This window comes from Pelophylax lessonae (genome assembly GCF_965119305.1).
Source record: "Pelophylax lessonae genome assembly, chromosome: 3".
NCBI classification, from domain to species: domain Eukaryota; kingdom Metazoa; phylum Chordata; class Amphibia; order Anura; family Ranidae; genus Pelophylax; species Pelophylax lessonae.
The window spans coordinates 53,425,096-53,439,855 of NC_138770.1; the positions used below are offsets into that span (position 1 = coordinate 53,425,096).

At 47.9% G+C, this 14,760-nt stretch overlaps 1 protein-coding gene across 6 annotated transcripts in view; it reads right to left on the reverse strand.

Moving 5' to 3' along the window:
* HMBOX1 (homeobox containing 1) overlaps window positions 1–11,152 on the reverse strand; it is a 121,919-nt gene extending 110,767 nt beyond the window's left edge. For all 6 annotated transcript variants that reach the window (XM_082248976.1, XM_082248975.1, XM_082248974.1 and 3 more), the window contains exon 1: window positions 11,007–11,152. In XM_082248976.1, the coding sequence (XP_082105102.1) occupies window positions 11,007–11,038 (32 nt within the window). In that variant the 5' untranslated portion in view covers window positions 11,039–11,152. The remainder of the gene's footprint in view (window positions 1–11,006) is intronic.
* Between the last annotated feature and the right edge of the window lie 3,608 nt (window positions 11,153–14,760).

The window sequence follows — 14,760 nt, forward strand, 5'->3', positions numbered from 1 at the left end:
AGAGGTGACATCCACTGGGGATGAGATGGTGACAGGAGAGGAATGTGGCACTGGCCATGGCTGCGCCCTAGGTGGCAGTGCGCCCTAGGCGGCTGCCTAATTCGCCTAGTGGTAGCACCGGCCCTGCTTGGACCCAAAGGGAAATGTAGCAGAGAACAGCAGCGCATCATAACTTGGTGCAGTTCTGTGTGGCATTTAGGATTCATCATCTGCTGAAAGGAAAATAATGGAGGAAGAGGACCTATGAAGTCATGCGACCAAAGCACTTGAAAAAGTGATAAATGTTGAAAGAATGGAAAAAATAAAACCTGGGGTTTCAGGGGGGCAGCCTGGAGCTGGACTTCAGATGACTTGTTTTAATCAATGAAAGTACAGTCTGTACAGGTAGATTTCACAGGAAGGGTCACATCATCGAGTGGCAACCAGCGGAGAAGACTCCCATCCCACCAGCATTCAAAATGTTTTCACTAAGACGTATCCTTGTTGGATGATAACAGCGTGAAAATGAGGAAGGTTAAAGTCCTGCTGTGTAACAAATTAACCATGCCACACTGATCGGCATGAGAGAAACATATTTTGAAGAAGGCAGTCGGTACACAGGGGGAAAAGAATAATAAAGAAAAAGAATGATAAAAATCAAGCAACGTTGTGAAGCCGTGTGTAAATACATAAAGATATAAAAACTTAATAGCACACTGGTAAATCCTTCCCAGCTAAACACACAAATCCTGGTCCCCGCCGGCACAGCTCAACCCTGTCAGGGCTTAGAGGAAACCTGTACAGGAAAATCATTGCTGACCTCTCCTGCTAAAATGCTCGATGCCTGGCTGTCATTCTGACCCCTTGGAACAGTCACTGACTCCAATCAAGTAAGGCCACGCGTACACTGGAAATTTAGCCCCTGTGCATCCAAACCTGGAGGTTTTGTGTGTTTAAGAGGTGTGGTTGTAGCATCCAACACCGAATTGCCTGCAGCCTTATCAAAGGCTGAAATATCTAGTGGATAGATGCTATATTATTATTATACAGGATTTATATAGCGCCAACAGTTTGCGCAGCGCTTTACAATTTGAGGGAAGACAATACAGTCACATTACAATTCAATACAGGAGGAACTAGAGGACCCTGCTCGTTAGAGCTTACAATCTAGAAGGGAGGGTAAAGTGAAACCAAAAGGCAATAACCGTGGGGGATGGGTTGATGGAGAAAATGGAGGACTGGTACTTATGTTTAGGGCCTTATGTGTTCAGGGATGTATTCCTAGAATGTACTTGGAACAGCGTCAGGCTGCAGGGTTTGGATTTTGCATTCTAAGTTAAAGCGGAGTTCCACCCAAAAGTGGAACTTCCGCTCATTTGCTTCCTCCCCCCCTCCGGCGCCACATTTGGCACCTTCCAGGGGGGAACGGGTACCTGTGTTTGATCGTTACCCTTCCCCATTTCTGGGAGAAGGCACAGCGGCGCTGTCCCTCGGAAGTTTGGCCCCCTTCTCCTTCCCCAAACGCTGAGCCAATCCAAATGCGCAGCACGCTTCGCGCATGCGCAGTGGGGATCCGCCTGTGAAGCCGCAAGGCCAGGTTCCCTTACCGGCAAAAGCCGTAGCAGCACCCGACAGCCGATGGAAACATCAGCTGCAGTGCCTACATCGCTGGACTCCAGGACAGGTAAGTGTCCTAATAATAAAAGTCAGCAGCTACATTATGTGTAGCTGCTGACTTTTAATTTTTGGAGGGGGAGGCTGGAACACCGCTTTAAAGTGAAACTTTAGGGGAGGGGGGGGGAGGTGAACAGGCAGAATTTTTATTGCAGAAGAGATATGATATGCAGGTGGGGTACGAGTGCTCTCTGCAGATTCTTACTTCGTAATGTGACCCTTCCTGAAGCAGATCAGGCAAAGATATCAGCAGCCAGCGGTGGGCTCTGAGACCCCGCAGCTCTGGAGTTTTACTTTTAATGCTCCAATTAAAAGAGAAGTGCTGGAATTAAAAATAACCATCATACTCCTCTAGATGGCTGCAGCACTGATCCGATGCTGTGGCTGTCCCCCGTCACCTCTACACCGAGAACTAAGCAATCAAAGACCCCGGTTCTTCAGTCTGCTATGAGCAGTGACTGTCAGTCACCGCTCTCTGATTTCCTTCTTTGAGCTTGCAATGCCCAATGACTATAGTTTATACTCCTACACAATCTTGTTCCCTTGTTACAGACTATCTAATTATTCCGTTACGCGGATGGGAGCTGTAGTGGGAGCCTCTGCATGGGTCAACTGGGGCTCCGCTTAGGAGATCATGCCACTATCCCCTTCCATTTGGCAAAAGTGAATATAGCTTTTCATGTGTACACGGCTGTGAGCGATATCAATCTTCATACACTGTCAAAAGTATTGGCTCTTCTGCCTTTACACACACATGAACTTTAATGGCATCCCAGTCTTAGTCCGTAGGGTTCAATATTGGAGTTTGCCCACCATTTGCAGCTATAACAGTTTCAACTCTTCTAGGAAGGCTGTCCACAAGGTTTAGGAGTGTGTCTATGGGAATGTTTGACCATTCTTCCAGAAGCGCATTTGTGAGGTCAGGCACTGATGTGGACGAGAAGGTCTGGCTCTAATTCATCCCAAAGGTGTTCTATCGGGATGAGGTCAGGACTCTGAGCAGGCCAGTCAAGTTCCTCCACCCCAAACTCGCTCATCCATGTCTTTATGGACCTTTCTTAGTGCACTGGTCCAAATCTGGTGGAGGGGGGATTATGGTGTGGGGTTGTTTTTCAGGGGTTGGGCTTGGCCCCTTATTTCCAGTGAAGGGAACTTTAAGGCGTCAGCATACCAAGACATTTTGGCCAATTTCAAGCTCCCTACTTTGTGAGAACAGTTTGGGGATGGCCCCTTCCTGTTCCAACATGACTGCGCACCAGTGCACAAAGCAAGGTCCATAAAGACATGGATGAGCGAGTTAAGGGTGGAGAAACTTTGGCTGGCCTGCACAGAGTCCTGACCTCAACCCGACAGAACACCTTTGGGATGAATTAGAAGAGAAGAGACTGAAAGCCAGTCCTTGGCATGGTTCAGGCATTGGTCAATGGTCACACTGCAAAGATCGGGGTTCTTGCCATAGGGAGGCCATTTAGCTGAATAAATGGTTTAGACCTCAAACATTAAAAAGTGATATAAAAGGCTTTCTTATTTTTCTTTTTTTTTTTTAATAACACAAGTTATACTTGCTTGCTCTTTTGTACAGGGCAGCCCAGGATCCTCCTCTTCTTGGGTCCCACACCGGCGCTCCTGGCTCCTCCCTCCTGTCAGGCAAGACCCGTGGCTCTGTGTCCATTCACATACAGAGCGCCAGTTCAGCCCTGCCCCCTCCGTCTCCTGATTAACTCACTTGCTGTTATTGACATTGGCTCCCTCTGCTGTCAAAAGCCAATCAGGAGTGCAAGTCCCCTAAGAGGCAAGGCTTTTGTGGACATCGCTGGATCGAGAGTGGAGTCAGATAAGTATTTGGGGGGGGGGGGGGGGCAGCTGCACACAGAAGGTTTTTTTACCTTCATGTAAAAAACCTTGTGCCTTTACAATCACTTTAAACAGTGTGTGTTTAGCATCACTTTAACTACCTACAGAAAATTGTCACCAGTGGCTGTAAAGGTAAGTGGGTACTGCAGCGAGTCACCAGCACACTGAGGATCTCCAGAACAGGTCCAAAGCTTTATTCAGGGATCACATCATAATCAAAAAGAGTCATTTTGGAGCCTCGCAGGACCCCCTTAATCAGGCATGTGACGATCAAGGATGTGTGTGGCCACAAGGCTGATGAAGGGGCCCTGCGAGGCACCGAAACGTTGGTTGTTGATATGATGTGATTGCTGAATAAAGCTTTACACCAGTTCAAGAGATCCTCAGTGCACTGGTGACATACTTTTCTACCAGGATTATTTTTAAATTCCCCTGACTTTCATCTTCAAACTGACCCTAAGTGCCGGTTCACACACATGTGATGTCAGACATTGTATGTGATTTGCAGCGCACTGCTCTGCAAATCACATTTGATGTCTGTTTGTTGCGAATTCAGCCATCCAGATTGTAAGGCTGAATTTGCATTGCATTCGGACCAAAGTCGCACAGGACCCTTTTTTTGGTCTGAACCAGAATCGGATCGCATTGGGTGTTCACACCTATGCGACCCGATTCATGCCTGAATTGACAGTTCGAACTGGGATATGCGAACTGATCTGAGGGTGTCGTTAACTTTGCATTGACACCCCCCAGCCATTCGCATATGGCAGTGTGAACTGCCTGCGAGGCGAGTGCAATTCCGGAACCCACAGTGGATTCGCAGGGTTCCCGCATCGCACATGTGTGAACTGGCACTAAAACCATCAGCGTTTTCTATATGATCTTTTAACTACTTCCTGTCCGCGCTATAGCCGAAGTACGGCTGCAACGCGGACTCGAATTTCCGGGAGGCTGTCTTTAAACGGCCTCACAGAAACAGGCTATCCGCGCGCCCCCGCGAGCGCGCATCGGGGAAAATCTGTGTCGGCCGTGTCCCTTGGACACAGCCAATCACAGATCGTGGTAAATGGCCAATCACAGAGGACATTTACCACGTGATCGGCCCATGCAATGAGAGATGATCTCAAATGTAAACATATGAGATCATCTCTCATCGCCAGCGCTCCTTCCTCACACAGAGACTGCAGTGTGAGGAAGGAGCAGAGCCGATCAGCCGTCGGGGACAGGAATGTAATCAGGGCACTGATCACCAGTGCCCTGATTACACAAGGTAAAAAACATACACAAAGTGCCCACCATCAGTGCCCACAGTGCCAACCATCAGTGCCACCCATCAGTGCCCATAGTGCTGCCAGTCAGTGCCCATCAGTGCCTGCTCATCTAGGCACTGATGAGCACTGACTGGCAGCACTATGGGCACTGAGTGTGGGCACTGATGGTGCTGCCCATCAGTGCCGCCCGCCAGTGCCCATCAGTGCCGCCCGTCAGTGCCCATCAGTGCCGCCCGTCAGTGCCCATCAGTGCAGCCCGTCAGTGCCCATCAGTGCAGCCCGTCAGTGCCCATCAGTGCAGCCCGTCAGTGCCCATCAGTGCAGCCCGTCAGTGCCCATCAGTGCAGCCCGTCAGTGCCCATCAGTGCAGCCCGTCAGTGCCCATCAGTGCCGCCCGTTAGTGCCCATCAGTGCCGCCCGTCAGTGCAGCCTCTCAGTGCCCAGCAGTGCCACCTCTGTGCCCAGCAGTGCCACCTCTGTGCCCAGCAGTGCCACCTCTGTGCCCAGCAGTGCCACCTCTCAGTGCTCATCAGTGCCGCCTATCAGTGCGGCATATTAGTACCTCTTCATCAGTGCCCATAAGTGCCACCTCATCAGTGCCCATAAGTGCCACCTCATCAGTGCAGCCTATCAGTGCCCATCAGTGCAGCCTATCAGTGCCCATCAGTGCAGCCTATCAGTGCCCATCAGTGTAGCCTCATCAGCGCACATCAGTGTAGCCTCATCAGCGCACATCAGTGAAGGAGAAAATTTTATTTATTTTCAAAATTTACTCGCAGAAAATAAGAAAAACTTTTTTTTTTTTTCAAAATTTTCTGTCATTTTTCTTTTTTTTTTTGTAAGAAATAAAAAACCCAGAGATGATTAAATACCACCAAAAGAGAGCTCTATTTGTGTGAAAAAAATGATAAAAATGTCATATGGGTATAGTGTAGCATGACCGCGCAATTGTCATTCAAAGTGTGAGAGCGCTGACAGCTGAAAATTGGTCTGGATGGGAAGGGGGTTTAAGTGCCCTGTAGGCAAGTGGTTAAGTACTAAACGGACTAAGCATGGCAAGGACCACATCCCACATAAAGCAATGCACTTAACCAGGAAAGAAAACCCCAAAATAAATAGATTTTCTTGCAAGTTCAGCCGGCTAAGGAGGGCGTATGCATGTTACTGGCTGGATGTGACAAATCATATCTATGAGTGGCAGCAGTCTGAGAAATGTGAGGGAACCTCAATATGCTAACTTCAGTGCCTCGGACATCTAAGCAGACTCCGGAGTTCGAATTGAGAAGCAGAAAAAAATAGATTAAAAAAATAAAATAAAAACCATTAAAAGCATGAAGGTATTAAACTAAAAATGGGACATCGAGAATCAAAGCAAACTGAGGAAATAAACCAACTAAAAGGAAGGAAGGAAAGAAAAAGAGCCCAACATCCTCCCAGCAAGAACTGTAATGAAGACATTCTCTGCTTGGCCTATTATACAGTGACAGCGGCTTAAAATTAGAACTCCCCATTCACAATAGACACATTAGGAATCTCATTGTCTCGCCAAGGACAAGATGGGGGCTCACTCAGCACCACGTTCCAATAATTTTTCTTAAAGGAGACCTGTGCTTGCGGAAAAAAAATTGGATTTTTGACTTACCATAAAATTCATTTCTCTGATGTTCATTGATGGATACAGCTCATGATATTCTTAACCATTGGGTTATACTGCCCCCTACAGGAGTAGGACAGTAGGCAGAAAAAAAAAAAGTCTGGCTACGCCTATGGGCAGTCCCAGGGGGTATAACTCCCTCTCTCTGCAATAGTTACCCAGTTTTGTTACAAGCAGTGTCAGAGAAAATACTACTCCACAGAGGGGTGGGTGCGGTGTGGGTCAATGAACATCAGAGAAATGGATTTTACAAAAATCACATTTTCTCTCTCTGATCTTCTTAACTATTGGGACGTTCCAAAGCAGTGTTAAACATGAGGGGTGGGAACAGCAAAAAATTCCCAAGGCTAAAAAACAGTAGCCAACCAGGCAACAGGGGCTCAACCAAAACAACTGGAGCCCAACTGAAAAAAAAAAAAACAATACACCCACAAAGAAGATCAAGTCCTCTAAACAGCGGCCTGCAAAACCTTGCAGCCAAAATAGGCATTCGCGGATGCCAACACATCCACTTTACATAACTTTGTGAAAGTGTGCACCGACGACCAGGTGGCCGCCTTGCAAACCTGTGTCACTGACGTGTGATGACGGAAGGCCCAGGAGGCACTGAGTGCCCAAGTAGAGTGCGCCTTGATAGGAAAAAGGAGGAACTTGACCCCTGATGCAATAGGCCTGAATCACCGTCTGATAGATCTGGGAATGGTTGCAGAGGAAGCAGACAACCCTGTCCAAGACCCATCCGTAAGCATGAATAGTGAGTCTGACGTCCTAAAAGACTTCACAGCTGCCAGGTACACCTTAACTGCCTGAACCACATGCAAGGCCATTTCCATAGGATTTTTTAGCCTGGGACACAGGGAAGGCAACACAATGTCTTCATTCAAATGGAAATCAGAGACAACCTTCGGAAGGAATGACGGACAGGGGTGAAGAACCACCTTATCTCTGTGAATCACCAAGTAAGGTGAATGAAAGGATAACGCTGCCAGTCAACACAAGGTCTTCATTCCCACCTTCTGAAACAGCATAAACAAGGGAATCTCCCAAAGAATCTCAAAGGTAAACTTCTGGAGGACAAAGCATCAAATTGAGGTCCCAATGTGGCTTCGTTCTCCGGCAGGGCAAATCTTTCCTCCCTTTGTATTGGACGGTGGTCACCACGGATGCCAGCCTGTCGGGGTAGGGAGGTGTTTGACAGAAATTCTGCTCAGGGGGTCTGAACCCTGGAAGAGTCTAGACTACCAATCAATATCTTGGCACGATTAGACTGTGCCTGGAACATTGGACGGATCATCTCCAAGGATGTCCAGTGTGCATTCAATCAGACAATGACACAGCCGTGGCTTATGTCAATCACCAAGGGGGCACAAGAAGTGTCATGGCGGCTCTGGAGGTAGCCGGCATTCTCAGGTGGGCAGAACGTTAGTTCTAGCCCTTTCCGCTGTACACATTCTCGGAGTGAAAAACTGGCAGGTGGATTACCTCAGTCGGCAGGGGTTAGACCAGGGGGAATGGTCTCTTCATCCGGAGGCGTTTCATTAGTTGTGTCTCTGGTGGGGCATCCCCGAGGTGGATCTGTTGAATAGTGCAGAGATCCTCTGGCGGATGCCACAGATGCGCAACAGGGGGCCCTGGCAGGAGCCCCCACCAGGCACAACATTGCACAACTGATCGTCCGGTCGCAGGCGGCGCACCCCTGCCCCCGGCCAGCATAGCGCCCTGCCCCAACCCCGGGAGGTGTACCAGACTACCCACACAGCCCCAGCATTAGTGGAGGGGGGGTAGGATGGGGGGACAGATGAGGGGGGGGGGGTGCCTAACGGGAAGGAGGGGAACCCGGGGGCCCGAGCATCCCACGTCCACCCCAAAATCCTCCAGAGGGAGAGGGGGGGGGGACAGCTACTCAGGGGGGGGAACCTCTGGGTGAATCTAAGATGGAAAAGGACCTGGGGGTCCTAGTCGACAACAGGCTTGGCAGTGGAATGCAATGCCAAGCAATTGCAAGCAAAGCCAACAGAATACTGGCGTGTATAATAAAAGGGAATTCACTCCAGAAATAAAGAGATTATTTTCCCACTTTACAAGACTCTGGTCTGGTCACATCTGGAGTATGCCGTCCAGTTCTGGGCACCGGTCCTCAAAGGATGTGCTGGAACTGGAGAGAGTCCAGAGAAGGGCAACAAAAATAATTAGGGGAATGGAGGACATCAGCTATGAGGAAAGACTACAAGCACTGAACTTCTTCTCTCTGGAGAAGAGACGATTGAGGGGGGATATGATATCAATGTACAAATACTGTACTGGCGACCCTAGCATAAGGAACAAACTATTTAGAGAAAGGAAATACAATAAGACACGTGGCCACTCACTAAAACTAGAAGAAAAGCGGTTTAACCTTAAAGTACATAAGGGGTTCTTCACTGTAAGAGCAGTGAGGATGTGGAATTCTCTTCCACAAGCAGTTGTATCAGTAGGGAGCATCGATAGTTTCAAAAAACTATTAGATGGGCACCTTAAAGACCACAACATACAGGGGTATACAATGTACGGTTAACAGCAAACACACACACACATCATAGGTTGAACTGGATGGACGGATGTCTTTTTTTCAACCTCACTAACTATGTAACTATGTAAAATATGCAGCGCTGGAATAAATATCATAGAACCTAAATAATTGAGCATGTAGAAAGTCCCATTAATTTCTGATCCGGAGATAGATTCATCCACCTCAGTGAGCAAATGGAGGCAATGCGAATTGACATACGCCACCACCACAGATAGAACACACTGCCTCTTACCGCATGATGAGCATCATTGCTTCCACAATGATCAAAAACACATTCAGTGATTCTTGGGAGGATTAAACAGCCTCAGAAGATCACACATGCCCAGTAAACAGTGTATCCAAAACAGTGGATTGATGTCCAGATAGGGTATATGAAACCCAAAGATATCAAATAGAAAAACTCATGGTGTAGTAATCAAAACAAGCATTTATTAAAAGTACAAGTTGGACTCTCCACATCCAGTGAGAAAAGGCGCGCTGATACATAAAAACATTCAGCAAGACACTCCAATATGATGGACGTATTGCACGCAGAGCCAACTCCTTCCTACGCTTTATGTCACTGGAACGTCATCAGGGGGCGTGGCTCTGCATGCGTGCATTGTCAATTTATACTAGTAGGACCGGATGTCATTAGACGCCATACTTGGCGCTGCGTTGTAAACGGAAGCCGGCTAAAACCAACAAGGGCCGGAAGTTATGTAACCCCTCCCAGGTGGCTGCATCAAGGCTGGAATAACACAGGGAAAAAGTATTGAATACGCAACCCCCCCCCCCCTCGGGGGGGGGGCACCAGTGTGAAGAACCAGTGACAGGGGAGGCACCAGTGAGAAGAACCAGTGACAGGGCAGGCACCAGTGAGAAGAACCAGTGATGGGGAGGCACCAGTGAGAAGAGCCAGTGACAGGGGAGGCACCAGTGAGAAAAACCAGTGACAGGAGAGGCACCAGTGAAAAGAACCAGTGACAGGGGAGGCACCAGTGAGAAGAACCAGTGACGGGGGAGGCACCAGTGAGAAGAACCAGTGACGGGGGGAGGGGGCACCAGTGAGAAGAACCAGTGACGGGGGGGGGGGGGGGGAGGCACCAGTGAGAAGAACAAGTGACGGGGGGGAGGCACCAGTGAGAAGAACAAGTGATGGGGGGGAGGCACCAGTGAGAGGAACAAGTGACGAGGGCAGGCACCAGTGAGAAGAACCAGTGACGGGAGGGAGGCACCAGTGAGAAGAACAAGTGACGGGGGGGGAGGCACCAGTGAGAAGAACAAGAAACGGGGGGGGGGGGAGGCACCAGTGAGAAGAACAAGTGACGGGGGGGGGGAGGCACCAGTGAGAAGAACAAGTGACGGGGGGAGGCACCAGTGAGAAGAAAAAGTGACGGGGCGGGAGGCACCAGTGAGAAGAATAAGTGACGGGGGGAGGCACCAGTGAAAAAGCACAATTCCCAGCCGCACATATGCAAGGGGCGGGGGCTGCCTCTGCAGCCAGGGACTGCGCGAGCAAAGATTGGGTCAGCAACAGTGGAACGTCTTTGCGATCTACCCATCACCTTTTGGCGATTGTCAGGTAGCTGACCCCCTGGTGTACATTATATCTGATCACTCTATTAGTGTGAGTTAGTGTCCGTCCCAGCCAGTGCCTGTTAGCGCCAGATTGCCTGCCACACTATCACAGTCCCACTATAAGTCACTGATAACTACTAATATATTGTGTCATAGCTGCATAAAATCCAGTATATACAGCATACTATAGCTTGTAGACACTTTAAGTTTCACGCACACCAATTAACATACACTTATTGTAATTTTTTAAAATCAATTCTGCCAAAAATGTATCAAATTTTGTTCATTGGATATGTTTTATAACAAAAAGTAGAAAACATTTGGTTCTGTCTTTTTTGCAAAAAAAATTGTCTGGTCATGAAGGGGGTCAAAGCTCCCGGAGACCAAGAGGCAAATATGGTTCTACATGTGGTTTAATCAATAAAAGAGTCAATTGTCACCTGACCTTAAAGCACTGCCGTCTGCAGATGGACGCATAGCAGAAGGTTCATAGATGATGCCAGCCGCCGCTGGGTACCATGCCGAAAAAGACTGGGCCTAAGCTCCTGATCCAAGAGGGTGAGGCTCTCTGCTGGGGTCTCCAAGAGTCTAGATCTGGTAAATACAAAGAAACAAGATCATTATGTATACATGTAATAGTAGGTCATCTCTACAGATCAAGCATTGTTCTCCTTTCAGTAATAAACACTGCTATTACAACACATTTTTTATTGTAAGTTATGTGGAAAGACATTCTTCACTACACATCATGAATGCACCTTATTCTTTTTTAGCTCAAACGTTGGACTCCTGTGTAGTGTACTTGTCCCCTCTACTGGGAAACGGACCCAGACTGTCACTGCTGACCTCTTTTTGGAAATGTTAGTTGCCTGACTCATGTTACTACAAAGGTTTCAATGCCTTCTGAGTCACCAACCTGGAAGCGTACAGATAAAGAATTCGGCCTCTCCATGGCTTTACAAGCGGCAGGCTCATCCTAGGTCAGTGAGTCAATGTAATTCAAAGTAAATATATGATGACAATGGAAAAGTACGAAGAATAGGTTCCCCTCTAGTGCTGGCTACATGGCTCCAGGCACCTGGTCAAGTGATGAAGAGGAGAATCCGTCCACCTGAACTTTGACATTCCAAATGAGCAGAGTTCATAGGACCAAATCCTTCACACTTGTATCCAGAATAAAAGGGAGCAGTGTTCTCTGAGAAAGTTACAGTGCATCTGGAAAGTATTCACAGCGCTTCACTTTTTCCACATTTTGTTAAGTTACAGCCTTATTCCAAAATGGATTAAATTCATTATTTTCCTCAAAATTCTACAAACAATACCCCATAGTGACAAGGTGAAAGAAGTTTGTTTGAAATCTTTGCAAATTTATTAAAGAGGAAGTAAACCTGATTGGCCGGAGCCGCGGTGACGTCACTCCCGCGTACGTGCGCCGACGGTCACGGCACGGGGCTCTGAAGGAACGGCACCAGTGGCCGTTCCTTCAGAGCGCATACGCCAGTGATGTCACTGGCTGTATGCAAGATAAATATCTCCTAAATGAACGGCCACTGGTGCCGTTCCTATAGAGCTCCGTGGCGTGACCGTCGGCGCACGTGCGCGGGAGTGACGTCACCGCGGCTCCGGCCAATCAGATGGCCGGATGCCGCGATCCCGGAAAGCGGGAAATACAGGAAAGCGGGCGGCACGGCGGGGACTCATTCTAAGGTAAGTATTTCATAATGAGCTAGTAGGAGACTAGTAGGAGAGCTACTAGCTCATTACGCGTTTCTCTTTCAGGTTGAAAAAAAAAATAAAATTTTTTAATGGGTTTACAACCTCTTTAAAAAATAAATCACGTGTACTAAAGTATTCACAGCCTTTGCTCAATATTTTGTTGAAGCACCTTGTTTCATCGGACCAGAGAATTTTGTTTCTCATGGTCTGAGAGTCCTTCAGGTGCCTTTTGGCAAACTCTGGGTGGGCTGTCATGTGACTTTTACTGCAGACTGGGTTCTGTCTGGCTGCTCTACTATACAGGCCTGATTGGTGGAGTGCTGCAGAGATGGTTGTTCTACTGGAAGGTTCTCCTCTCTCCATAGAGAAACGCTGGAGCTCTGTCAGAGTGACCATCTGGTTCTTGGTCATCTCCTTTACTAAGATCCTTCTCCATCAAATCACTCAGTTTGGCTGGTCGGCTCGTTCCTGGAGGTTCCAAACTTATTTCATTCATGGATGATGGATGGCACTGTGCTCATTGGGACCTTCAATGCTGCAGACATTTTTCTGTACCCTTCCCCAGATCTGTGCCTCCATACAATCCTGTCTCGGAGGTCTACAGACAATTCCTTGGACCTCATGGCTTGGTTTGTGCTCTGACAGTCACTAATCACTGTGGGACCTTATATAGATAGAAGTGTGCCTTTACAAATAATGTCCAATCAACTGTATTTACCACAGGTGGACTCCAGTCATGTTGTAGAAACATCTCAGTTGATCAATGATCAGATGATCAGTGGAAACAGGATGCACCTGAGCTCAATTTTAAGTGTTATGGCAAAGGGTGCGAATACTTATGTACATGTGAATTTTTTTTATTTTTAATATTTTTGCAGATTTCAAAACAAACTTCCTTCATGTTGTCATTATGGGGTATTGTTTGTAGAATGAGGAAAATAATGAATTTAATCTATTTGGAATAAGGCTGAAACATAACAAAATGTTGAAAAAGTAAAGCGCTGTGAATACTTTCCGGATGCACTGTATTTCGGCCTCTCAATCCCAGAAACATGGTTCATCTAGATTTACTTTACTATTAGAATACAGGACCACTTCAAGAAGTTAACAGCCGTGCAGGTGTGAGTCCCCGTCTGCAGACAGTGTGTGTGTCTGGGGACACGCACCTGCATGGCTATCAAATTGGGACCAGCAGCCGCTGCATCCCAATAGGCATAAATTAGACTGCCTGCAAGCGGATGCACTGAACACCTGTGCAAGAGAACACATCCTTTTGCAGGGATGTAGACTTAGGTATGCCCGTATAAATGAGGCCTTTTGGTGTAACATGAACATGTCGCATGGTATCAAGCCACCTCCTTATAGGATCTTGAGGTTCTTCTCCCTGGCAGCTCCTCTCACTTTCTTTCCCTCTCGGCAGCTCCAGCTCCTCCACTTTTTTTTTTCCTTAGTGGCTCTTGCCCCTTTTCCCTCTCTATCAGTTATTCTTACCTCAACCTCCCCCCTCGATGGCTACGGTCACTTTTTCTTCTCACTGGTGCCCCCCCCCCCCTCCCGTCAATTGTGCTTTTTCACTGGTGCCTCCCCCCGTCACTTATTCTTCTCACTGGTGCCTCCCCCCCGTCACTTGTTCTTCTCACTGGTGCCTCCCCCCCGTCACTTGTTCTTCTCACTGGTGCCTCCCCCCCGTCACTTGTTCTTCTCACTGGTGCCTCCCCCCGTCACTTGTTCTTCTCACTGGTGCCTCCCCCCCGTCACTTGTTCTTCTCACTGGTGCCTCCCCCCCCGTCATTTGTTCTTCTCACTGGTGCCTCCCCCCCAGTCACTTGTTCTTCTCACTGGTGCCTCCCCAGTCACTTGTTCTCCTCACTGGTGCCTCCCCCCCGTCACTTGATCTTCTCACTGGTGCCTCCCCCCCTTCACTTGTTCTTCTCACTGGTGCCTCCCCCCCGTCACTTGTTCTTCTCACTGGTGCCTCCCCCCCGTCACTTGTTCTTCTCACTGGTGCCCCCCCCCCGCCACTTGTTCTTCTCACTGGTTTGCATATTCAATACTTTTTCCCTGTGTCATTCCAGCCTTGTGAAGGCCTACAATCTTGTCCCTGACATCCTTTGACACCTCTTTGGTCTTGCCCACCATGGTGGGTCTGAATGGAAGAAAGATTCTGCGGACAGGTGACTTTTATACACCTAACGAGTTGTCGTTAGAAGCACCTTCTTAAATTGACAGGACTAATCTGTGTACCACATGAGCACATACTGTAGCCAGTCTGTGGGAGCCAGAATTATTGTTGGTTAGTAGGGGATCAAATACTTATTTTACTCACTGAACTGCAGCTCAATTTATAATTATATTTATATCATAGTGTGTCATATTATATTTGCATCATGTGTTTTTTTTCTGGATTTTTGGTTGATATTCTGTCTCTATCATTTAAAATACACCTATGATAGTTTTAGACTCTTCTCTTCTCTGTAAGTGGG